Source organism: Lytechinus variegatus, chromosome 5 (assembly GCF_018143015.1).
Source record: "Lytechinus variegatus isolate NC3 chromosome 5, Lvar_3.0, whole genome shotgun sequence".
Lineage (NCBI taxonomy): Eukaryota > Metazoa > Echinodermata > Echinoidea > Temnopleuroida > Toxopneustidae > Lytechinus > Lytechinus variegatus.
Genome location: NC_054744.1, coordinates 5,549,741 through 5,577,325, shown reverse-complemented (window position 1 = coordinate 5,577,325; position 27,585 = coordinate 5,549,741). Strand labels below are relative to the sequence as shown.

General features: G+C 36.6%; 1 protein-coding gene across 1 annotated transcript in view; it reads right to left on the bottom strand.

Annotated features, from left to right (window-relative positions):
* LOC121415132 (S phase cyclin A-associated protein in the endoplasmic reticulum-like) overlaps window positions 1-27,585 on the bottom strand; it is a 64,956-nt gene that overhangs the window by 19,699 nt on the left and 17,672 nt on the right. The window contains exons 2-14 of the mRNA XM_041608255.1: window positions 21,025-21,142; window positions 19,660-19,719; window positions 19,352-19,398; window positions 17,918-18,067; window positions 15,827-15,927; window positions 12,951-13,100; window positions 12,146-12,336; window positions 9,104-9,381; window positions 8,675-8,810; window positions 7,727-7,812; window positions 3,701-3,874; window positions 2,950-3,143; window positions 934-1,045 (exon numbers count right to left, since the gene is read on the bottom strand). Of these exons, the coding sequence (XP_041464189.1) occupies window positions 934-1,045; window positions 2,950-3,143; window positions 3,701-3,874; window positions 7,727-7,812; window positions 8,675-8,810; window positions 9,104-9,381; window positions 12,146-12,336; window positions 12,951-13,100; window positions 15,827-15,927; window positions 17,918-18,067; window positions 19,352-19,398; window positions 19,660-19,719; window positions 21,025-21,142 (1,797 nt within the window). The remainder of the gene's footprint in view (window positions 1-933; window positions 1,046-2,949; window positions 3,144-3,700; window positions 3,875-7,726; window positions 7,813-8,674; window positions 8,811-9,103; window positions 9,382-12,145; window positions 12,337-12,950; window positions 13,101-15,826; window positions 15,928-17,917; window positions 18,068-19,351; window positions 19,399-19,659; window positions 19,720-21,024; window positions 21,143-27,585) is intronic.

The window sequence follows — 27,585 nt, the reverse complement described above, 5'->3', positions numbered from 1 at the left end:
CTACTACTGTTATTGAGTGTTGGAGTTCAATGTTGTCAATTTCACAGAAATATATATAGGTACTGGTAGCAGTTCTTTAAATGTAATAAGCACTATCATTACGCGTAATTGCTTAGCTGAGCCAGGGTATGCTGGATTGTGAAGAATGTTAAAGGTAAATGCTAGTTTTGGTAACGATATCAAAATGAGTTCATACAGAATCCAATGAAAGACCACCAAAGTGTCTGTTTGTATAAATAAAACGCATGTGCCGAAGGATTCTGGAAGAAATTGTGTAATTGCTGAGAAATCAGCAAATAAGCAGCTCTAAGCAACAATTATACATTGTCCCACGTGCGCTTATCTGTGTTGGGAATTTTCGGTGTGAACATTTTTCAGCGTAGATTTCAAGATTCACAAAGTTCAGTTAATCTAACTGTACCAGATCTAGATCCTCGATGATATACTGACAATTAAGCCTTGTTTAACAGACTTTCTCATGAAATCAGTGTTTACTGCAACTACTGGAATTTCTCTTTAAGTTGACATGTTCGATAAATATCTATCCCATATTTAGTGCAATACATATAGAAATGTTGCATATCATTATTTTTCACTATTATCATTAGTATTTGGGTAATTGTTGTCATCCTCTTCATCATCGTTCTCCTCATAATCATATAATAATCAAATGAATAGAGCATGATCTATCATAGACTTCACTAGATGATGAGAACAGCACATACAGAGCTGTAAATCAAACATGCACAAAGGACATTTTTGTAACAACACACTATACCCAGCAAAAAAAACAATGATATGTGTAATTCAGCCTGGTTCAAAAAACCCTTTTCCATTTATACCAATATTTTAACAGAAAAAAGGCACAATTAATAGAATAGTGTACTGCATTTGATAGCAGTGATCGTAACTTGATTTTGAAATATGCTTCACCTTTTCATGCAGTAATGTAAGTCTGTTAGACTTGGCTTCTGCAAGCTGTTCCCGTTTGCTCTGGGCTCTGCTCTGTCTTTCCTCGTGACGCTTCTGGGATTCTTCTCTCGTCCTAGGCATGGGAAACAATTTACATGGAGGCTCAATCTATGCTGAAGGCTGCAATCATAAGGTTGTCTTGCCAAATCTTCACTCAATAATGCAAATAACATCTCCATCAACTTGTAATTGTAATTTATTTGAAATATATATTGTATTGTATTTTGTTGTGTTCCATTTATGATTAAAAAAAAAAGATGATTCATCCCTTCCCGTTCGCTGGCAGTTCATGTGGGACCCGCTGTCCTCAGATTGCTAGAGCTCCTGTGAGTTATGTACTGACTAGATTTACCCCTTAAATTGTCAGTGAACGGGGCAGCTAGAGGGCACTAGGTTCCGCATGATGATGGGCTGATGGATGGGTTGGGGTGAATGAACCAGATGTGAAATTATTATTATTATACTTTCATCGTACTTGTTCATGGTTCTTGTGTAGTATTTATATAAATTTCTATAAAATATAATTTTTACATTGTAAAAGAGAACTGTTGCTCGGCTAGCGCCATGAACGTCTACTGACAGTGTGTGCGCTCTACAAATATACACTATTATTATTATTAACTTTTGATAATTCATTTCCAACATAGAAAAATATACTTTTCCACTGGGATAGCAATTACACAATTCTTACACTTAGTGTAGAACATGTATGTCCACAAGATGCATTGCTGATTTTTTGTTGACATTTCATTTGATTGATATTTAAATGTTGTAACTCAAACATCGCTTAACATCATTGACCCTAAATGACCTTCAACCTTGATCATGTGATCTGAAACTTAACCCTATCTAGGCCGGGGTATTTTGGGACTTCATATGGCCGGGGGGGGGGGGGCCTCCCAGGCCCCCCCTAAGATCTCGGCCGTTGACCGTGCGATCGCGCCAAAAATTGGCACGCGGGTTGCCTGGGACATAATCTACAAGATCGTATAGTAATTTATTTCATGCGAATTGCTATTACGTGATTATGCTAATTTATGCATAATTAGTATGCGAAATCATACTTTTTCCTCTAACTCCCTAAATAAAGCTCCAAATGTACTAATTCTTGGTATAGAAACTCTTTGTGCTGTTCTTAGCAAGTGTACATGAAAAAAATTGCAATATCAAATCATTTTCTTATGTATTATATTGTTTTTTGCAATTTCTTATGTATTTCTTTGTTTTTTGACCTTTTGTTTTTCATTGTTTTTTCAATGAAATTTGTTGGGGACTCTTCTGTGATCATAAAAAGCATAAAATAATTACATTTAGACCAGCAAAACTAAAAATAATCATGCATTTATGAATTTTGGTTGAAAACACAATTTGCATTGACTTTGTACACGAAATCACGTTTTTGAGCAATTTTTGGTCTGACATGCACTTACATAATGTTGCGTAATTTCGGAACCACGTACCCGGGTGACTCAAAATTGGTCTCAAAAGTTGCGCAAGACTTGAAAGTAAAAAGTCAGCGAGCGGCGCAGTCAAAAAATTTTGCGCGGCAAAAATATCACACAATTTGTTGAGGGGGGGGCCTCCGAGGCCCCCCCCCGGCCTAGATAGGGTTAAGCAAGATGATCAGTGATACTTGATTACCCTACATGTATGTCCAAGTTTCATGATATGAGGACATTTCAAAAACTTTATGTACACGTCTTGATCTGCTATGCAGGAGAGACAAACATATATATGCTCACCAAATATACACCTGCCTACATTCATCAGTGAAATAAAATAGTATACAATTCATAATCAAGTGTAGTTTTCCAACATTTAGTATACTACAGTCATGGAAAATAATAACAAAGAAATGTGAGACATCTTAAAAATGAATTTGAGATTGAAATATTCTCCCACTCTATGAAGAATCAAAATATGTCTGATTTCTTTGGTGTATTTCATTTTGTTTTGTAATTTTCATTTTCAAATTACCTTTTCCTTGAAGGTGAGGAGAGTTTCTCATGCATATGAAGAGCGTATCCTGGCGTCCTGGCCGATTCCACGTTCTCTGCGATATTCACTAACTCGTTCCACGAAGCGCCCTCGCTCTCTCGCTTCTCAAAATCCAGTGCCATCTCGGCCCAATCAACAGCTTGCTGTGAACACTCCAATGAGCTTAATGTGTTCTAATCAAAATAACAAGAAAATAACCAATTCAATGTCATTAGGTAGATGAAAATGAATCAGGAGAGAGGAAAATAATATGTGGTTGTTTGGTCATGAAATTTGTGAAAATAAAACCTGCATGAAATATATAGTGTATAAAATACAAATAAATATCATTTTTCAGGAACAAGAGAAGGTTTTATATAATAAATTTGAATGTCATTCTGGTTTCATGTTGTCTGTATGAATTTTCAAAAAGCAAAAGATTTGGTATGTAATATATTGGTTTGTTGTTCTTATTCATTCCTTATTATTTCAGTCAATACCTACTGATATCACGTTATTATCAATTCAATCAATATCTTTATCATAATTATTATGATTTCTATTCTCATTAACCCTATTGATAAATCTACATTTGCATGACTGCTTTGATAAGATATATGTTACTTTTCTGACTCGAAATGTCTGAAATTCTGCTTGAGACATGTATTATCTGCTCAACTTAACAATATCTTTGATGACACTACATTGTTTCTAAATAGAGATGGAAATGAGAAATGTTCAACCATCTTACCCCAAGGTCACTCTCTGCATCATCAGTTTCCACCACTATCTCAGTCTGTTCCTCCTCCTGAATCTCTTTATTAAGGCTCTCTTCCTCAGCAATTGCCCGAGCAAGTGCCTCTTCCTGACATTTCGCCAGCTCGTTGGTTAGTGTATCTTCCTCATCCAAATCGGTGCTCCCGTTCTAGGAAAGTTACGAGGATAAAAGGAACCGTGTTGACAAAGAAATTTAGAATGGTAGTAACGATTATAAAGATGTAGAAGATGATATAAACAAACAAATAATAATATATCTTTAATTACCATGGTAGCCACTACAGCAGGCCTGTATGATACATTTTATTACTACCCTAATCCATGATAAATTGTCAAGCTCTTGCCAAGAAAACAGAAGGTCCCATTTTTATAACTCTTTGGCATGACTCAGCAGGGATTGAACCCGCAACCTCCCATTCATCAGGCAGGTGCTCTACCACTGAGCAATTGTGTCCGGAATCATGGTCATGATTATGAGAATAAAATCAACTTTTTAACAAACATGGTATCACCATCACAGTATTATCTGTAATTGCAATTTCTTCAGAACAGAAAAATGATAAAGATATAATTTTGAATGGGGTTTTATTTGATACAATACCGGTACATAAAAGTTTTGCTGGATAGGAATCTAAAGAAAATCAAAATTTGATTCATATTTTGTTTTGAATATTGGAAGATATAATATGCAGAAACAGTCTATTTCCCCTCACGAAATGGAGGCAAATAGATTCTAAAGAATAATAACGAGTCAAAGATTGATTCATATTTTATTTTGAATACAGGAAAATGTAATGTCCAGAAACAGTGTATTTATTTCCCTACAGAAATAAAGGCAAATGTCAAAACTGTGAATATATTATATTGAAATAAATAAACACCAGCAATGGTTATTTTAAAAAAATCCAAAGAAGTCTACCAATGAAAGTGCACATTAAAGAGCATTAAGTACAACTTTACTCTTTGTGAAAAACATGAAACATTAAGATTAGTCTACACATACTCAGACAAAGAAATATGTATTAAAAAAATCAGAAGGGGCAAAATGGACTTTTAGATTCTGAAGTGCAAAAAATGAAAACACAACTGAATAGGTGAATGCAAGTGGCTTTCAAACAAAGATAAATTGTAGTTAGTACAATTCAAATCCACAATGATTTCACATGAAAACAATCGTTTATAAATTAACATATTTGCTCAAAAGTCTGATTCTTCAGTAGAAAGTCAAAGATATGTATATTCAAACACATTTTGAAAGTTGATATATCATTTTTTGAATTGCTTTCCAGAGTTGTCTCCGAGTCAAGCAAAGCTAATAGAGACCATCTCTGCAACCTTGTTTAATCAATATGCTACAGCAAATACAACTTTTCCAATGTTTTTTTGTCAGACGTGTTGCTACACACTCTTCAGGTTTATTGTATTTTCTTTAATTTGTTTATGAAAAAGTTGCAAAAAAGTAAATGCAATGAAATCCAAAACTCAAATGCACCCCCAAAAAATACAATGATCCAGCAACAACAGAAGCTTGATTGCAGCATAACTAAGAAAGTGAATAGAAAAGAAAACCACTGGCGAAAAGGGATACTAGCAACCAAGTAAAAAATATTTAAAAAAAGACTGGAGTAAAAAGAAATCATGTTCTATGTTTTGTTTGTTTGATAATTCACACACGCAAGCTACTCCTTGTTGTAACAGCACCCCTTTGCATCAATCCTGAGAAAATTAAAATACCAACAATGCACTTAAACACCATGCATAAATCACTGCCTTTCTCTTTCAAAGTGATTTAAAACATTTTTTATAACCACCATGGCCCGTATTCTGAAGTCAGGTTGGATTTAAACTCTGGTCTGAAGTTGTGGTTTACGTATGGAAAGCCAATTGTTACATAAATCCGTAACAGCAGAGATTCAATGTATCAGCTCATTTGACTCTCATTCATTTTTAATGGCATGGGAAGGAATTTATAAAACAGTAATTGTATTCAATATTATCAAACACACAACTCGCAAGCTACTCCCTTGTTGTATCAGCAAACCTTTGCAATAATCCTGAGATATTGGGAAACCATCAGTGCACTTAATATACACATGCACTGATCACTCTGTTTCTCTTTCAAAGTGATTTAAAACGTTGTTTATAACCACCATGGCCCGTATTCTGAAGTCAGGTTGGATTTGAACTCTGGTCTGAAGTTGTGGTTTAAGTATGGAAAGCCAATTGTTACATAAATCTGTAACAGCAGAGATTCAATGTATCAGCTCATTTGACTCTCAATCATTTTCAATTGCCTGAGAAAGATTAATAAGATAGTTGTATTCAACATAAAAGAATCGGTTAACACAGTAAACATAAGAATAGTACGATGAATGTTTACTAACTTTGGACGGATTTGGCTTCCCATAATTTTAGTACAGATTTAGACCATGGTCTCAGTTAAACCAGACTTCAAAATAAGTATAAGTATCCACTTTTCCCTGGATCTCACTAGTAGTTTTGCTGACTAATCCCTGTTCTTCCCTGCACTTGAAATTCATTGATCAGTGAGATGTTTCTTTAATTTTCAAATCTCACTTGCACTGCATGCTTTTTCCCGATAAGTCGTCAACCCACAAAGGAAAGTAGCCCTCTCGTGATAACGAACATTGGTGGAGCATGTATTATCAAACACACAAATTCTGAAATTAGCTATAATTTGCCCAACAGAAAAAAACCCAAAGAACTTTGGACAGTTTGTTAGCATTTTGTTCAAACACAAACAGCACTCAAATGTTAATAGTGCTAGGGAAACAAAACCAAACCACCGGAAACAATTCTAACCAAATCAGTGCATTTTTTAATGAAAATCTTCATTGTTAATACTTTTGTAAATTAAATGAAACTTGAAATTTGATGCCATACAAGATTGAAATCAATTTATTTGATTTTTTTTCCAAACATGATATTGTCACCGAGCAAGGTTGTTTATTACAAAGAAAGGAAAGGAATGTGAATTGTTGGATGTCTCATAAAAGTCCTTATCAGTTCTTTTTATCAGCTTTCTCAAAGATATAAACCTATTGGTACGTATCATTTTGTAAGGCACAGGTTTTGGATTTCCACTTCTAGAATGCCCTATAAGTTGTATATTTTCAGCTTCACTTTGTGTTAGTTTGTTCTAAGATCACAAAATCCACGTCGAATTCCTCGAAAAATAGTGAAGTATTATCAAAAGATGTTTTAGTCACACATTATCTACTATAACATACCACCACTGGTTGAACTTGCAGCATATCCTGAAACAAACAACTTGGCCAACATTTTTTTTTCTTTAACCATATTCAGTAACTCTTAATATTTATTTCATTTCTTAACCTCCTGCTATACCATATGAATTATTCATAACATAAATATGGTAAGAGAATTATTAAACAGGAAGCCAACCTTTGGCTGAATCATTTAAAGATATAGTAAATACTAGCCTGTTTGGAGGAAACATAAATTGCTTCCCTTATCCTCCATGTAAATATCTGCCTCTAGTTCAAAAAAAAATTGTTCTGATTTATAGGTAAAAGCACAGAGAAAATAAGGCAATGAAGTTCCCCAATAGTTTACATTTCTTTCTTGTTGATCCCTGATCAACAAGAGAATGGTGTTTCTTCCCTATGGGATATCCTAAAAAGATACAGTCAAAAATGTGTACTAAAAGAATGTACTTCTCACCCACACTTATATCTACTTATTTCCTTTGATTAATGATCATGATGGACACTAGCTAAATGTTTAATTATCCTTTCTATCACTTATCTTTTTTTGGTCTGATTTCCTAAAATTCTCTAATATATGTGTATTCTTTAATTCTTATATTTATTCATATATTTTTCTACACTTCATCTGAGAAAAATACCTTTGGAAGTCCAAAATATTTCATAAAGTCTATTGATTTTAAATTGGTATGTACAGTATATTTATTATTAGTTGTTAGTATTAGTACAAAAACGTCAGGAACACAGCATACCTCAACATCATCAAGTTTTGTGGCTAATACCTCTTCATTGTCATCATCTCCTTGCTCTTCATCAGAGGAAGAATCTATTGCTTTACCTGGAAGAAAGGAGAAATACAACTTTTCAAATTTTTAGCCGCCATGAAGCAACAAATGCTGTATGTATTCAGCATCAGCTGGTATGTATGAATGGATGGATGGATGGATCGGTCGATCGAGCGATCAATCAATGAAGGAAGAATGAATGAAATTGAATGAATGAATGAATGAGTGAATGAATGAATGAATGAATGGTGGTGATTTTTTTACCTGATTGCATGAATGCTTTTTAGCAAGCAACCACAGAACAGATGCTTGAGACCTGGTAATGGGGATAAATACCTTACCAAAGGGCATTAGCATACCAAGTGGGAAATGAACCTGGGTCACCAGAATCCAAAACCCCTGCTCTATCATACCGACTGAGCTACATGTATTGCGCCTCCTAATGATGAGCTAGAAATGCTTTGTGTACACATAGCATGTTCATCTAACATAGGTAATTCCAAACATTGGACATACAATTCAACTAACACTTGAAATTTTTAGGAACAGTTCACAAGTCTCCCAAAGAGTATTTCATCAACAAAACTGTATACTTGCTTATATAGCGCTTAACACTCACTTTATCAGAAGTCTCTAAGCACTCTACAGTAGTGCAGCATAATTACCCTGGCTTTAGCAGAGCAGCTATTACACGCTCTGCATTTCAAGGAATGAATTCTTACCAGGTACCAATGCACCTCAACAAGGTTGAGTACAGCGCAATTTGGATAATTTTCTTGCTGAAGGAAAACACGCCATGGCTTGGAATCAGACCCACGTCCCTCAGATTAATACAACGCGAGTCCCAACCACTAGCCCCCATCAAATTAGTCATCATTAGTTATGAAAATAGTTCCCACTAGATAGTCAACTTACGTGTTGAGGCGCTGATGATGCAGGGATCCTCTTCCTTGATGTCCAATGACCTTACGGCGGGTGCAACATTCTGTGTCTCCTGCATCAACTGTCGATTGACAGATCCTCCACCGCTGGCAGTATTCCGCTGTTCGACCTGAAATCCAAGTATTGAAAAGCCTCATTCAAGAGCAAATTGCCATTTTGTCTATGACCAATATGTCTATTTTCTGCTTGGTCTATTCTAAGACGGTCTATTCCTAGCTTGTCTGCAACCAGTTCATCTCCCGTACAACTTTATTTCTTTAGGGACTATGAAAACATTCCCCCCCAAAAAAAAAATCTGATTCAAACATAATACTTTAATCATTCTTTGATAGTACAGGAGATACTATTTTCAAGATATCTACAGATAACATGGACAGTTAGAAACTTGATAAGATGTCTCACATGGTCTGGTCTGTTTTCTTTCTCACTATCAGCTCTCTCCCTTGGTTTAGACTCGGCAGGCAGTGGGGGTTTGTTGGACACCGTCGTGGTACTAGTCTGAACCGAGTAAGAACTGGGAGGGGCAGGGGCTCGGTTTGTGCTTGATTGCATGGAGTTGTTGCCGGTGGGGTGGTGACGGCTGTTGTTGTTTGATGACGTTGAGGAGTGCTTGGCCGAGGAGGGGCGGGAGCGGTTCTGCTTGCTGCGTTGGACCGTCTCCCATCCTTCATCATCGGCATCTGTCAAGGAAGAAATACAAGAGACCGATTTTTAATGAAGTACAATTAATTTAGGTGCAGAACAATTCAAAGATCTCTCAAAAACCTAGCAAGTGACCTGCTTACTTGGTGGTCTCACACACATCAACAAAGTTGGCGGAGTACAGCAAGTCTGCATATGCCGACTTAACCCAAGACAAGACAAGATTATCAATACCCCATTCCATCACAGGACAGAACCTTCAACATCACTGTGAGTACCACCTATACATGTACTTGGTAGAGTATACAGTATATATATGCACACTCCACTCTTTGGGGTGTGTTGTGGCACACGTGGATAACCATAAGGTCCGGGCTTCAAATCCCACTGCAGGACTCGCGTTCTTTGGCAAGGAGTTTATCTACTTTGCCACTCTCCACCCAGGTGGAGTAAATGGGTACCCGGTATGAAGAAATTCCTTGAATGCTCAAGCGCTCGATCAGGGTAGCCGTGGTAAAGCTGGGGTAATAGTATGCAGTGCTTAGAAACATTTATATTAAGCGCTATAGTAGTGCTGTTGTCGATAGGCCTCATATCGACATTGATGTCGACATACGAAGGATTTTCAATGTTCCCGACATGTCGACATGCACGCTCCCACATCGACATGCAATAATAAAATAAAAAGGGGTCTAGCCTAAAGTCACGAGTATAAAGCTTAGCTGAAAAGTTGGAAGCTTTTATCCACAGTAAGTGGCGCGATTAAAAGGTTTATTCAGCTATAAAGCGGCACATTAAATGAAAAAAGAATACCTGCGAGCTGCGCGGCAGCAGAAATACGTCAGTGCCTGAGTGTGGGCCGGCCTGCCCGATCGAGCTGCCGCGCCCCTCGACGATCGCGAGCGTAGCGTAGCCATCCATATGTACCCATCGCTATTCACCGTGCTTGATAATACGTTGCTCCTCAATGCATTACTTTTCACATAAACGTTTTTGTCAAAGTTGTGACCGCCGCAATTGAGCGCTTAATTCAAATCACGAAGTCACAGAAAACTTCCCTTCCTTCGTTTGGAGATCGTTGCACGGATCGCCGCGGAAGTGATACTGAAATTATCGGTCGATTTTCATTATTTTTTACTGTCAATTTGAGGAGCTTGCGTTTGCAGCACATGTGTACCAGCGTATAATACGCAATGATCACTATTGTAATTGGTGATTCTCAAATTGGCTCCGAGTGTTATTGCGCAATGCTTTCGAGACCGGATCGTGGTACAAAACTTGATTCTCCAGAAAAATATGTGGATTAAATCAGTGATTTTGAAAGTAAATTCACTCTAGCTTAGTGAAAATATGTTTTCCCAAACTGAGCCTGTATATCTAGTGTGGGGATATTCTTCGTGTCAAGGTGAATAAGTTTGATTGAGAGTGTTATGTTCCACGATCGAATGATTTTTTTTGTTAGGGAGCCGAGGCTAAATTACGCTCCTTTTTTCATGTCGATATTGTCGATGTCGGGATTAATTTTTAAGCGACATGTCGACATGGATTTTTGTTCCCGACAACAGCACTACGCTATATAAATGTTGCATATTATCATTATTATTATTATTCAATACGATTAAAGAAACCTTCACTGTGATTCCCATCTACACTTGGTACATTATACAGTAAATGCACAATCAAATTCTTGGAGAGCAGCTCAAGCTAAAGCCGGGGAAATAATAACAACCCGCGTCGGAATAGAATATTTCTAGAAAGATGGCGTTATATAACTGCCTATTATTATCATTATTACTATTAGTCAATAAGAGTAAGATACCTTCCATGTGATTCCCATCTACAGTTGGTACAGCATATGATGCAGTATTTGGTACCCTGGGGTACCAAATAATAATCCGCCATTTTGTTGAATTATTTATTTTATTTTTTGCGCTGTACACTGGGTTTTGTATAGATTTTTTTTTTCTTTTTAGTGATCTTATGTAACAATTAATGCATGTAAATGATAACTTTATTCTAATTTTCATGTTCTGTTCTAATCTTCACTGTTCAATAATGATACCTGTAGTTGTCATTATTGATCTTATGTCTTTGAATTGAATTCAATTCAATTATTTAGTATAACATAATTTGTTTACTATTATTGGCATTACATTGTATCAAAGAAAGGAAATAGGCGTTGTGATCATTGTCCCTATTCATTGTCATGATTGTCGCACTGATCGTATGACCGTGGTCACCATTACAACAATGTAACTGTACACCATTACAACACGAGATGGCGCTGCACAACGCCGTACCCCGGGGTACTACGGTACCCCGGTGTACGGCGTGGTGCATCATATAGTAAATTCACACTCCACTCATTGGGGATCAGTCAATAAGATTAAAAGATACAGTCATTCTGAGTCTCATATTCACTGGGTAAAGTATACAGTATATCACACCCCACTCCTTGAGGAATATTCAATATCAAAGATACCTTCCCTGTCAGTCCCATCTCCTCCAGGTAACATATAAAGTATATGCACATTCCACTCCTTGAGGAGTAGTAAAAACTATTAAAGATACATTCACTGTGAGTCCCACCTATTCCTGCTAAAGTATACAAGTATATGCACAATCGCCACTCCTTGGGGAGTGGTCTGAAATCAATAAGATTAAATATACCTTCACTATGAATCCCATCTACACGTCATACAGTACATGTATATGAACACTTGGGAAAAGGTCAGTGCAAACTATACAGTTTATGCACAATCTCCACTCCTTGGGGAGTAGTCATTCAATGAGGATACATACCTTCACTGTGGGTCCCATCTACACTGGGTACTCTCGTATCGTTCTGGGCATCTGCAGACGGGACAGCAGGAGGCGGAGGAGTTTGCTTGGCCGGTTCTTCTTTGATAGGAGACTGAGGGACCGGTCTGATGGGCTTCTTACCCTTCACTCTGTCGGCCCAACTTGTACCCATGGGAGCCACTGGAACAGGACTAATCGAAGAGAAAGAAGAAGAAATCAGGGTTCCAAACAGAAGGATGTAACTCTCTTTTGATCCATTTTTAGATTTTGCTACAATAGTGGCAAGTAAAACCTACAGATTCTGATTACTATAAGGCCAAAACTCCATCCAACTTACTATTGCCTAAATTTGTGCTTGGTAGAATAATTTCAAACAGTACTTTTCTCTAAATCCTGGTATTATTTGAGTAAGGGACTTTCCTTTGTCAATCCTCAAAAGACAAGTTTAAACAATCAATTCTTTTGGAACATTGTTTTGAAACAATTTTTTTGCAAGAGATCATGTAAATGAGTTTCATTCAAATCTTAAAATCTTATATTCTTCATCTTCATCTTTGTCTGACTCTTTGCCTAAGGCGATTAGCGTTGTAAGGCGGTGACCGCAAATGCAACTTTGCACATAAAAACCACGAACAAGACACCTGGGGAGTGTTTCACTGAGCATCTTGTTAGTGATTTCCAATGACGAATTTGCTCTGAGCCAATGAGATGCAAGGATTTCAGTAGCTTACAACTGATGTCAGTGAAAATGGCTATTTGTGTCATGAAATGCCCACCAGATGAAACATTCCCTAAAAGGTCTTACCTTGCTTTTCCTGATCCTTGTGCACCTGTTGTCCCAAAGTTCAATGACCTGTTGACCGGACTAGGGGTGCTCCTGTACCCATCGGGGGTGGGGCTACCTAGGGTGTGTCCGGGGGATGTCTTACGCACCTCCCATGCTAAGGATGTAGGCCTGTGAGAAACGTGCAGTGAAACCAAGCATATACATACATGCAGATCATGCCAGAATCTTGCTTGCAACTTACTACCATGGTAATTTTACCATCAATAGCTGGTGATTTCAAGTTCAGTGTTGACCTTTAGGTGTTTGCGCTATGTTGGGCTTTACATGTACATGAGCATAGCACCACAAATAATATGAATTTGGTGCTGAAATGCTACTCACTATTATATTGAGCAGCCAATATTGTGATATGGATCATTTGTATAATCTCTGAATTGGTTTTGGAGCTAGGAAATGCAATCCAAATTGTGCTCCAACACCAAGACCTACGCCAGACTTAAAATCACCCAGTATCTATCAGCGATAACATGATTTGAGATACTTTTTTTTAATCAAATTCCCTGATTTTACCCTGACTGGTAAAAAGTCAAATAATTTTCCTTGATTTCCCTGATGAGCTTGGAACCCTGCTTAGATAGCATACATGTCAAATGTGAGAATAATCGTCTTGTGCGAGAATTCTAACAGCTCACTAGAAATAAACTTGATGGTAAAAACAAATATCTACAGCCAAATAAGAAAAGAAAAAAATGGCATGCATTTTAAAATTAGAAATTAAAAGGGCAATTTGCATGCAGATCTTGGGGTTTGCTTCTTCCAGCAAAGAAATGTCAGTTTTGTATTCAAAATAGAATAAAATAAAATAAATGCAAACTTGGTCAAAATAAGGAAGAGTGAGTGCAACAGAAATTAAGCATTTAATAACTCAGAAAAATTGAGAAATATCAGATCAACCACCAGAAATAGAGATACATAATCAGCAACATCTTTCAATATAAGAAGCAATATCCTTTTAATAGAGAAGGAACATCTTTACTGCTTAATTTATTGTATTCTTGTTTGGGGTTTAAAAAAAATAAATTGCCATTCATCATTCCTGATGTCAGATATTTCATTTCCACACAAAAATGTTCCCCCCCTAAAAATAAATAAAATAATGATAATACTAATATCATAGGAGGGATATGCGTGGATGGATTGTAAATGTATATGAATATAAATTTTATCTTACTGATAATGCTTTGTAATTAATTTCTCCCTCTACATTCCAACCCCAATAAATAGGACTAATACGTGTACCAACCGTCGAGGTGTATGAAGCCGAGCCTCGGCAGGCCAGCTGGGTGATCTGTGCTTGGATGGGGATGAAGACGACTTCCTAACCTCCCACACGATGGAAGTCGGTCTGATAATTAGAGATGGATTAGTGGTCAAATTGGTGAAAAGGGGGGGTGAAGGGTGGGGGATCACAGCAATAAAATGAATGAATAAATCAATAAACACGGCAAATAAATAGAGAACAGAAAAAAGGAAGCAAAGCAGTAAACGGTTTAATAATTAATAACTTCAGTAGTCTGACTGAAACCAAAGAAAGAGCGCATTTCAGAAAGTTATTTTGTTATAAAAACAAAAGCAAAGTATTTGTTTCGAAAGTGAGCAGTTGTATTGATGGAGAAACAAGTGGTTGTTTCAATTTTGCAAAAAAAAATTGTAAAACTGTGCCAATTTACCATTTTTGCTGCTGCACTTAATACTTATCAAAACACAGGAAAGAACTTTGACTTCTCAACTGTACTCTCTTTTTGAAACTGTAAGAAGCAATTTTCTTGTAGCTATAGATGAAAGGTGAGCTTGTAGGTTTTTGTTTGATTGCATCTTTGAAATTTACATATTTCTTTAGTTTTATTCATAGTTCGTTCAATATTTCAATGTGATGTTACTCTTATATTCTGCTCTTCCCTTTATCAAATGAACAGCAAAAAGTTCAGACAAAGGTGTAAAACAAATCAAAGATAATGTTAACAAAGTTAAAAGAAGGATGACAAGGTGAAACCTGGGGAGCGTTTCATGAAAGGCGTTTTATCCGACAAGTCCAATTTTATCCGACAGTTACCATAGGATCAGTGCCTCTCAGCCAATAAAAATCATGGAAAGATGTCAGATCTGACAACTTGTCGGATGAAAATATCGATGAAACGCTCCCCTGGAGCAGGAAAAGATGGCTCGCGAACCAGTGCACTGAACCGGCTTCACATTAGCATGAGTTCTTATTGTGGTACTTGCTTTAACCCACAGAGCATTTCATCAACATTTGGCATCTGACGAGTTTCCAGATGTCTGACTGTTACTACGGTAACCATTGGATAAAACAACACACTATTTCTTTCACAAAACTCTCCCCTAATGGGATCATGTGATTGGAATTAATGTCAACTTCTGATCTTGCATTTTCTAGTCTTGTCCCCAGGTTTCACCATGTTGCACTACCTTTGATAATAGCATATTTTTTCAATCACTAAGCAGACGCTTTCTACAACACACCAATTCCTTTTAAAAGGCAAGTCAAATCACAATGGACAGCCGAGAGGTCTTTGTCGAAAGTTGGTGGACCGGAGCAACAGACAAGACAAGACAAGACGATTAATCGCGAATTGTTCAGGAGTCCAGGACGACACCGTTGTTTTGATTCACCGATTTTCAACAAAGGCTGTTTTGTGACTGACAGGCTTTTGACAAAAGATTCTCTACATTATAGAAAGCATCTGCGAAGTGATAACGAAAATGCCATACTTTTGAAAAGTCAAGGACACAAAGCACCACAGAACTCCTCCCCAAACTGAACAGCAAACTGATAAATAGCCAACAGTGAACCAAAACAAAAGACATACACGTACCTGTTTTCGGCGTCTGCATTTTCAAAATCTTTCTGAACGGTAATCCTCTTGATGAGGGATTCAAAATCCTGTGTAGCACTCTTCAGGATCATGATCACTTCCTGTAGCAAAGGTCACAAGGAAAGGATAGAGAAGGAAGGTAGGATAAGACTGAAACGTATTAGGAGAAAATTATTATATTATCAGGATGCCAACTAGAACCAAGGGGGGGTGAATCAACCCCCCCCCTTGAGATCTCAGCTACCAACCATGGGAACACCATGGAAATTGGCATGATAATAGTGTGGGATGTATGGTTAAGTTTTCCAAAATAACTATATTTTATTTTTTATATGAATTAAATAGGGGAAGGCGGGGTAAGTTGAGCATAGGGGCAAGTTGAGCCACCAGCCCCAGGCCAATAATGAATGAGTCAGACATTGTGGTGGTGTCATGTATTGATGACCCATAGCATAACCCCTAACCCCACCACATTGTTTTCAACTTTGAAACAAAAAGTAGTATTTTAGAGGGAAAAGTATGAATTTCAGCCAAAAAAGTAAAAGAGTGTGAAATAGATAAGTGCTTTATACACACACACGTCTTTAAATATAGTAAAGACATGATAACAACATTGTTAGTCCAGGTATGGATCTTCATTCTTGTCATAGTCTTTTATATGATGGATGCATAATAAATGTGTGGATACAAAATTATCGCACTAAGTTTGGACCGTGGGGTAAGTTGAGCCAAACAGCATGGGGCAAGTTGAGCCACAGTAATTCTTATGGTAATGTATCTTAAAAAAACAAAAAACCATAAAAATCGATTGAAATGCAGCCTGAAAGGAGCAAATTTACATGACTGCTCTTTTCCTTTTAAAGGGTGTTAGTATCTATAGAGAATTAGCAAGTGAAAAGACTTTAAACAAGAAATTGACATGCTGGTTCTCCCCCCATACATTTTGTACGTAGTTTTTGTGGCTCAACTTACCCCAGACGGTGGCACAACTTACCCCATATATGGGGCAAGTTGAGCCATTTGACATCGGTTTTTTCAAAGGTCACGATGACTTTCAGTGTGGGGGTAGAAAGTTATATGTAGGTGAAAAACATTTCCCAAGAATCAAATTTATAGGCAAGGTACTTATTTCTACAATAGTACTAGTCATATCAATTCTAACATGCAAAATGCAAAAAGTGTCACAACTTACCCCGCCTTCCCCTATGCTTATACGTAAATCACACTTTAAGGGGGATTGATTTAACCCCAACCCCCCCCCCCCCTCCCTCCGGATGTTTTAGTGGTAAAAGAAGTTTCAAACTTTATCAAATTTCAAAAACTTCACGAGCAACAAGTTCAATAAGTGCTCTGTCTATAAAAGGTTATCAGTGCAACGATTATTTCAATGTAAAGGATAATACAAATGGATCAGCTGGCGAAGGCGAACAGAGTACACTGACATAGACATGTAGTGAGGTGGGATAATGATCATGTTTCGAGAAGGTGCTTGAGTTTGAGGTGGCTTGTCAGAGGGGAAGGGGGCGACCGAAGAAGACATGGAAAAAGCAAGTGGTGGAGGAGTGTAGGAGGATTGGGTTGAGGTGGGGAGGATGCATCAAATAGAATAAAATGGAGGGAGGGGGTGAGGTCAATTTCATCGCTAGATATAAATCTCCGAGGGATTTCATTTTAAATGGTACACACCCCGTACGTAATATAGACCTCGTAATTATGGTGAATCAGAAAAGCCATCATTCTTCATCTAGTGATCATACCCTCAAATATTATACAAATGGAACAAGCTGATTGACGAAATTGATAACACAAGTCTGAGCGTGCATAGGATCACATGAGTGCAATCAACAGATAAGTGAATTAACAATAAATTATTAATGGCATGGCTTTCCATAGAATAAATTGATTTAAAATTAAGTGTATTTATTGCATGACACAGGGCAGCAAAAAGACTTCAACAGAGATTGAGAAGGATAATAATTCCACTGAAATTTTAAGGAATCAATGCTATTTAGTACTGTCATTCAATGTAACACCATAAGCCTGAAAATTACTTTCTATCAATATTTTCACTGGTACTGTAAGCGATCTTACCTTGCATTCTACGATGCTCTCATCAACCTCACACGTCTGGTAGATTTCATCTACCGCCCTCTGGAGGTTGTCAAAGAGAAATGCCCAGTATCGGGCCCTTAGGTCTACTTTCTTCGCAATGGCCTTCTTGCGGCCGGGTGTGAGGCTTCCCTGTGGAATAAAAAAAAACAAAATTCAATTCTTATTCATGGAAGACAAATTAAAAATCATGAAACAAATGTTCACTAATTATGGCCACATACATGCAAATATGTAATTCATACTACAAAACAATATTAAAAGTAAAAGTTAAATCCCATTCATTCAAGGAATACAATATTATCTCATCCCAGTGCGAAAATCTGGTTATGTTAAAGGCCAAACTACAATTTCTTTAGACCTCAAAATCTATGGAATGCATTTGTGTTTTATGAATTTATGGAGGAACAAGAAAAGCAGAAAAAAGTCAAAGAAGTTTTCCCAAATCAAGATTAATAACATGTATAAACAAATGAAATTTAAATTTAAAAAACCTGTTAGCAAAGGAAAAAAAGTCAGATATCAAAAACTACATGCAACTGATAGATTTTTTTTTCTGTGGGGCACTGAGTGAATTGCAAAACGAAAATACATGTAGGTAGGCAGGCAGACATCTGAAATACACTGCCAGTAATGAAAAACATAAACATGTAGGCAGACTATCAGACATTATGTACCGTAAGGGCACTAGTATTCAACCCGTTTGGAGAGTTTCCTCAAATATATAGAAACATAGAATTTACCTGAATTTCAGACCCGTCTTATTTCTAAGAGCAAATGATGGTTATTCTTTTTCCGTTATTTTTTTCTTCAACCAGTTGACTGTGTGCGCGGGCGATCGAATTATACGGCGACGGTTTTTTGCACTAGTATTCAACCCGTCTGCACTAGTATTCAACCTAGCGATGAAAGATGGTCCTGTCTCTCAATCTGCCCTTGTCCCATCCGACTATGGACTAGACCATTTGAGATGAGACCAAACAGGGAATTAATCAAAGCCAGATACTTACATAGATCTAAATCTAATTTAGCAATATAAACCCTTTTGAGATTTGCTATCTATCCTCACTAGGTTGAATACTAGTGCAATTCAGTGCAAAAGGCCATCGGCGCATAATTCGATCCTACGCGCATACAGTCGACAGATTGATAAAGAAAATACAGACAACAGATTACCCTGGAAATAACAAAGGTATGAAATTCAGATAGTTTCCATATTTCTAAATATTTTTTGAAATATGTCAAAATCTTTTAATTATGCCGGGTTGAATACTAGTGCCCTTACGGTAGTCGGTTTCAAATAAACATGTTGCTATCAATAAGTGGACTTTAACACACTTTATGTTACACATACTACCAAAATCTATTGTTATTCTTCCACGATTATGTACATGTACCCATATAGTTTGATACTACAGATGTAGTTTGTCTTTCAATTTTCATAGCCTCCTTTTGACTCAGAGCTGCATACTATTCTCCACTCAAATTAAATTCGACTTGGCCAATGATCTTCGGTACCTTGGTACTACAGAGGCCCATTTCATAAAACTTGTTATAAATAACAAATTTACAATAGCAGTTAAAAGCTACTAAAATCATTCAATTTGATTGGCTGATAGTAAAAGAAATGCACATTTCTTATCATCATAACAAGTCTAAATGAAGCAGGAACCAAACAAGAATATCAACAATGATTTCAATCAAACTTGCCTGTGTGTCTCCACTGCTAGACTTCTGATCTCTAGGTGAGTCTAGCGACGGCATCGACTGCGACTTCTTCCGAGCTTTCCCCACCACAAGAGGGTGCTGCTTACGATTCCTTCTCTGCTTTGATTCATCGTCTAAAATATAATCACAATTACTAGCAATCAATTTTTATATTTACTGTATGGTTCTACTTGAAATGCACACAAAATTATTTGAACACGTGTGATGATTGATCCATCATTGATGATAGAAACAGGTGGAATAAAATGGAGAGATCAACTGGTACAATACATTTAGATAAATGTACTGTAATTGGACCCATACAAAATCAAATAGGCAGGTATACTTCATAGCAGACTTTGATTAACTTTTGTGCACATCTACTGAAACAAATCATGCTATTGCAGTATATTACATTAGAAAGATTTTTTAGAACATAGCAGCATTTTGATTTCCTCATTCAACACCTTAAACATGTGCAGTGCAACAGAAATTAATGGTCTGTGACATTTACATGAATTCAATTGTGCCATGTGCACTCAAGTTTAAGAAATGCCATTTTTTAATTGATCTGACAAGCCCACCAACAACAACTTAATTATTAAAGAAATATTTTTTCATAAGTACAAGTATCCCAGAAAAATTCTGTAAAAATCTGAATAGTGTAAAGTTAACTATTTTTTTAAAATGTGTGTCAATTTTAGATTTTTAGGTCTTTACAAAAGAGAAATATTATATGTGAAAATATGAAAATGTAGGGGTTCATGATATCAACATCTCATAATGCTTTATTAGAGTATCACAGGTAATGTCAATGATACAGTATCAAAGCTCTTCATCCAACATAATAAGTTATTTATGTTCCCCGGAAAAACAAAAAGAAGCACTGTGTGTGTAACATCATCAACCCCTCGTTTGCATAGTTTGCATAATGTACAACCATAATGTGAATATCACCGTTTGTAAAGATACACGTGTAAAGTGAAACTTACAATACCAAACCTTCCTTGTATATTGGTTTGTGTGAACTGGAAAATTGCGAGCATGGAACCCTGTTACAATTTATGGTTTACAAAATTATCACTTGACAGCAAAATATCTTTAACTACCATACAGTAGCGTAATGAGCCAAAAAATTTGAAGCCAGATATGGCATATAGGGCAAAATTATAAAAAGTGCAAGGGAAGCATGCAAGCAAGAATTTCAACATCTTTTATAACAAAACTCAAATTTTGAGATAGCTCTTCATTTAGACATAATATTCAGAAAATAATATATTACACCCTTCTCTCTTTAATTTTCTTCTTTTTTTTGGTCGTGAAAAATTTTGGGAGTCCATGGCCCCCTCCCCCATAAAGCTCAAAGAAAAACATGATCTCACCGTCACTGTCATCACTGTCTACAGGCACATTCCATGTGACCAAGTTACGAGCCATCCTCCCTTCCTCCTTCACTAAACGTCTCACCTTGTCATAGCTACCAGACCTCTGGTATGAACTCTGAAAGAAAAATCAATCAAAAGATGGAAAAAAGTCTTCATAGAAGAAAATAAAATGTTTCTATGATCAATATGAGATTGTGGGTGGATATTACATTGTACATGCATTTGCAATGAAGTGCTCAGTATATATATGTACCTGCTTTAAGGAGAAATCAAGAATGAGTATGGAGTGAATGAATAAACTGGGAAGTTTAAAAGAAACAAATTGATTTAAAGTTAAAGAAATAAACTGTCAGATAAATAAGCAAAATATAATTTCAAATTTCAAAAGATGAATAATTGATGATTAATGAAATCCTGAAATAAAGAATAAAACTTTTGTGGTAACATACATTGCATATAATCCAAGAACACAAAAGTATATTCTATCACACTGTAACTTTCACACTGTAAATAAAAAACCAACAACAGGATACAAACAACACAGACAGACACAAATCAAGTTTGCAGTTAACAACAATACTGATAAAAAGTTTTCTTTTAATGTACATTACACAAGTCATATTAAAAGGATACACACCCACTGACTGCTACTGAAAATGCAAAAAAATATGGTATACAACAAATACTGTGCTACACCTGAAGTATAATCCAGAGCATATGGATTTTATGAGATAGAATGTGGCATAAACATGAAGTTCCTGGGTTTCTGGCACTTCCTTCGTAAAGATCAACAGCTTCCGATCACAATACTCTATTCAGGTGATTTCAGTGACAGTGTATTACTGGGGGTTAGGGTGGGGTGGGAATGTCAAAAGTGGGGGGGGGGGCACTGACATAGTGAGCTTTGTACATGTAGTTGGAGAAAATAGAACAAGAGGAATTAGAATCAATATGAAGGCTCCAAATTTTGAATAGTTACCATCGTAACGGCTAACATCATTCAAAATTTTAAATAATCTATATATAGAAAAAGAGACGAGTCGAGCGAGATTATGATTATGGTTGTCAAAGTCCGTCATCAAATGTTAACAGACCATTTTGCTGGTTCTCAAACTGTCAAGTACTGTGCGTGAGTTGCATCCTTCTGTCTGTCAATGGATTCTGTGGAATACTGAAGGCCTGGTCACATCACCCGAGCGTTGTTGGAGCGGTCGTGGAGCGGAGAGAAAAAAAATCATCACCACTCGCTACCGTTCACCATTTTTTTTCTATTTTTTCCCCAATTTTGTGAGCGAAATTCGACCCTCTCTCCCTACCGCTCCAACAACGCTCAGGCGGTGTGACCAGGCCTTAAGCTACATGTACATCATGGCTAGTCTGTAGGCACAGACCCTTGTTTTTTTTGCAATTCCTACAGTGCATAGTCTGAAGTAGTGAGACTAGATTCACTATGTACTGTAGCTGGCTCTTATTTGGCACAGACAGAAAGTTTGGAGTCTCTGTAGTCTTCACCACTCTAGACATGGTTTTGGTTAAAGTGTCAAATATAAGAATGTGCTTGCAGGCTACTACACGGCCAACTACATGTACATGGTTATTAGGTAAATGTTGAACAGGGTGAGTCATCCATGAAAAATTCAATAGAGTCCAAAAGATCCACGTCACCCTGCACACGTATATGGAACAGAAATGTAACTAAATTTAGTTTCATTTCCCTGGATCAACAATATGTACATGTACACATGCACAGGGTGTTCCAAAAGGTGGTTTCAGACCGCCTCGAAGTTCGTCAGTTCCAGGTATTTTCTGATCAGGAAATTTACCCCGATCAGAAAATACCAGCTAATATTGGCAATGTGAAAGCAAATTACGTGTAATCTCTCCGAAAGAAAAGACCCACTATTATAATAGGTACCTGTACTTGTCAAAAGTACGAGAACTTTCATGGGGATTTTTCCAAGGTCGCAGGTATTTTGGCAATGAAAGCAATTTACTGGAACTTTTAGCCCGGCGTGTAGTTTGGTGCGGGCGCTGTGGGTGGCTGCTGAGCTAGTGATTTTGAATCTCGCGCCTTGCCTGCTTATCAGACCATACTGCACATGCTCGTAACTTCAGGAACTTATCATGCAGGGTATGTTTCAGGGCAGTGTGAATGCAGGAATGATTAATGGGTAATTTTTAGCTTTAAAAAGTTCTTGTTATTGAACAGGTATTCTTATGTTCGAGGCGGTTTGAAACCACCTATTGACTACCAAAGTTTGGTGCAGGCCTTTTTATGCTACCTTCATAAGAAAGGGAGGGTGGACTCGAGTATACCATACAGTAGATACCAGGGAGCACCCCATCAGTATGTACAACGAATACATAAAATGAAGCATTTTTACTAACCCTGGAAACTTTTAAAAATGCCAAACAATAGTAATACATGTAGCAATTAATTCAATTTATCTATTGTATAAATTAAAAATAGTGTCAAATAGGAGCCAGTAATTATTTAAAATTTTGATCTGTAATGCTAATGGTTTTTCTAATTAAGCTATTTTGATTTTTTTTTACTTGAAAATAATGAAATGAATGCAACATACATGTATTTTTACCAATGGAAGCAAACACAATTTTAATGATAAAATTTGACAATGTTGACAATTAAACATTTTTTTTATTTCAAAGAATCAAAGTTATTAAATGGGCATTTCTTCGAAATCTTCATGTAAAAGCATATTTTCAATGATTGATTGATTTTTTTTGTCAGACTTATTTCTATCCAAAGTTCTAGACTTGGAGTGTAGGGTATTTTTTTAATTACTGTATTCCATCAAATACAAAACATGCTAAAGTATGTCTGAGTAAAACAAGGTACCTGTATGCCTAAAAAAAAATTTGCAAGTAATATACATTTTCCTTTATTCACAGTGAATTCAAGTAGAAAAAAAGATGGAATTAGCATCAATACCTTTCTACCCAACACAAAGCTACAAAAGAATGAATGGTTTTGGTTCTAAATATGAATTTTTTTTCACTTCTGATGCACAAACTAGTACAGTTGGCAGAAATGTTTTTTTTTCTGTCTTAAAAAGAACCCATCCACATAGTGTTTTTTTCTTCAAATTTTTGATAAAACAACCCATTCATGTACATGTAGGCCTACTTGATGTGTTTTATATAAAGCATATCAAAGTTTTCAAAAGAGATATTTTTAATCTACTACTAGCATTAAATTGGTATCTACCACTGTCCATGTTCGTATTGATGAACACTTAATACACCACAACTGGTTGATAAAAACATTAAAATATTCTGTATACTTACTTCATCGTTTGGAACATTTGTCACCTCCATGTTCTCTTACATTCGTATAAACAGTACCACAGGAAAATGTCCAGTGATAACACAAATCTTGAGAATGTTTATGATATGAATCCCAATGCATGTAATGCTGTATGAATCATTACAACCAAATAACAGTACAACTGATCATGTAGGGCACCATTGGTAAAGTCTCTGGAGCTCTTCAGCACTCAAAATATTTCTGACATTCCAATACCGGCCTTTGATGTGTGGGAACAAGTCCGTTGAGCACCCGTCTATAGGTCAGAGTCAATTAAATCGCAAGCAAGGAGACATATGTAGCATACAATGTATTTATAGATCCATCCATCCATCAGCCTTAGCCTCCACTGTGGAGGGAGCATGAGCAAAACCAGAGGTAAACAAATATCAAAACAAACACTTTGTGGGAGATATAACATGGTCAAAGTTCATTGCAAACGTGCCATCCACCAGAAAATCATGCAAGACAACTTCAGACCAAAAGTTCCATGCTGGTCCAAACTCCAAGGAACATACTGTAAAAGGAATTTTTGTCAATTTTTTTTCTCACCCCACCCAAACATGTACATTACACATGATCATACTGCACTACATGTATAAGGAAACTGGAATTTGAATCTGAATAGATTTCAGGTGGATCAGCACTGCACACTCAGTTGTATGTGGGTGGAAATGGGTCGGTCATTCATTGGGAATGTTCATTGATGTATGAAAATGCTTGGATTTCCTTCTCTAATTTTGTGGGAGTTCTTTGGAGGAGGGAGGTAAACACTTGGACTGACCTGGATCTGTTTGTTTACTGATAAACCATCAGCATGGCAACTGGATGAGTCTAGTCCTGATTGGCTTGAACTTGTAAACAGAGGCAAATTTAAACGTACACACATTGTGTACAGAATAAAACTGTACTATGTGTAAATATGACAATACATGTAGTTCAATTATTACCGGTAAATAGTCACATGGGTTCTCAATCAATACAATGGGATTCCTATTAAACATTCCACTTTGTTTTTTTAACTTCCATGCAGCACACCATTCTTCTGTTGAAGATGATTCAGTGGCGTAACGAGCCAAAATTTTGATGGGGCTCGATATGGGGTATTGCGTAAAATTGATAAGTTGCGAGCGAGCAAGCAAAAATTTCGACATTTTTATTACAAACATCCAAGTTTGTGATAGATTTTGACATACATGTTATATTTGAAAAATAATCATATTTCACCCTTATTCCTTTCCTTCTCTTTCCTTTTCTCTCTTGTTTTCTTGGTCGTGATTTTTTTTTTTGGGGGGGGTGGGCATGAGCCCCTTAAGCCCCAATCTGCCCATGAGTTTTGAATAAGTTTGATAATTGTTTGTCCATAGGACACCAATTGTGAGCCAGAATAATTTAAAAAATCAATATTTGATTACATGTATGTTGTGATCATTTGCACACATTTTAATATGTCCTGATTAACAATTTTCAATATAATAAGGCACCTTACATGTAGGATCAGAGCTAAAAGTCCTGAAGGCGCCACATACATGTTATACCCTTTTCATAAACCCATCCTCCAATTAGCCGCCTAAGAGTAATGCGGATAATTCAATAAAAATTGTGTTCACAAACTGAAAATAATCCGCACTTTTTTTACGGGCGCCGTCCTGAAAAAGGCGGATAATCGTCATGACAACTGGACACGCCCCCTCCGATGCGGTGGTGTTGGAAAAGGGTGACCTTGTGACCGCACCATGGCATTATTTGGAAATGCGTTCATAAAGTCAGAATCTGGTCCCGATGCTGCTATTACGCGGATAATAGCAGCATCAAAATAATGCGCATACATGTAACTCTGGTCCTCCTCCGATTTTATGACCAAATTATGCTGCTATTAGCCGCATAATTGGGTTTATAAAAGGGGTATAAGATATAACATAAATTTTTGCATTTTCTTTCTCTTGGGAAAAATTAAAAGTGCAACATTGCAACAGGCTTGAAACCATAACAATAGACTTCACAATAAAATGCAAGACAAATGAAGACAATTTCATTACTATGGCTACAACAAAAAAAGTCAAGTCACCCCAAAAATGTTGATTCGAATCAAAAGAGAAAAATCAAACAAGAATAATGCTGAAAATGTCATCCAAATCGGATGTAAAATGAGAAAGTAATTAATTCATGCAAATGTGAGAGTCGATGATGTTCCTCACTCACTATTTCTTTTGTTTTTTATTGTTTGAATTATATAATATTTTAATTTTATTAACAGATTTTAAAATAATGACCAACTTGACTGAACCACAAAATGTTGAAATAATGGTATAGATGTAGTTCACATGTTAAGGGAGAAACAAAACTTACAAAATGTAATTTTACATGTACATGACAATGAGGATAAAATAATTGTTTTTCTCTTTTTATAGAAAAACAAAAAAAAATGAGTGGATATCATCAGTCCACTCATTTGCATACCAACCAGGATGTGCATATACATGTAACTGTTTTGCAAAATTAAGTGAAACTTAAATGTCATAACTTTCTAATATTTTACATCTGATTTGATGAAATTTTCAGTGTTATGCTTGTTGGATTTTTCTCCTTTTATTCAATTCAACTTCTTGGCAGGGTGGACTTGTCCTTTAATTTAATACAGGGAAGGGGGGGGGGGTAATTGCAATTTGTTTGAGGTGAAAACTACACATACATGGAGATTGGCCCACTATCATAGAAGGATAATTCATCTGAAATGAAAAAGATACCCATTGCATGTACATGTACAAGGAGGAGGGCAAGAGAACAGATTTTAAAATGGGATTTTTTTTATAAAAAGTGAGCTTTTGGTACTTCAAAAAGTACATGTACATGTAGGGCATATTGCCCCCCCCCCCATCCCCACTCCCTCCCTCAGCACCCCAGAAAACATCTAATCGTAATCAAGACTAGACAAATGTAAAAACCAGGGTAGTAATAAAAAAAAATTATGTAAAAATTAGCATTTTAAAACATGTGGAGCACCATGGCCAAGGGGTTTAGTCTCCAGACTTTGAAACAAACGATTGTGGGTTCAAATCCCAGCCATGGTGTACATGTAGTTTTCTTCAGCAAGGAATTCATCCTTAGTGTGCTGCACTCGACCCAGGTGAGGTAAATGGGTACTGGCAAGAAGTAATTCCTCAAAAAGCTGTGTGCACCTGAATAGGTAGCCTAGCTTAGCCAGGGTATAATAATAGTAGGGCCTGCTG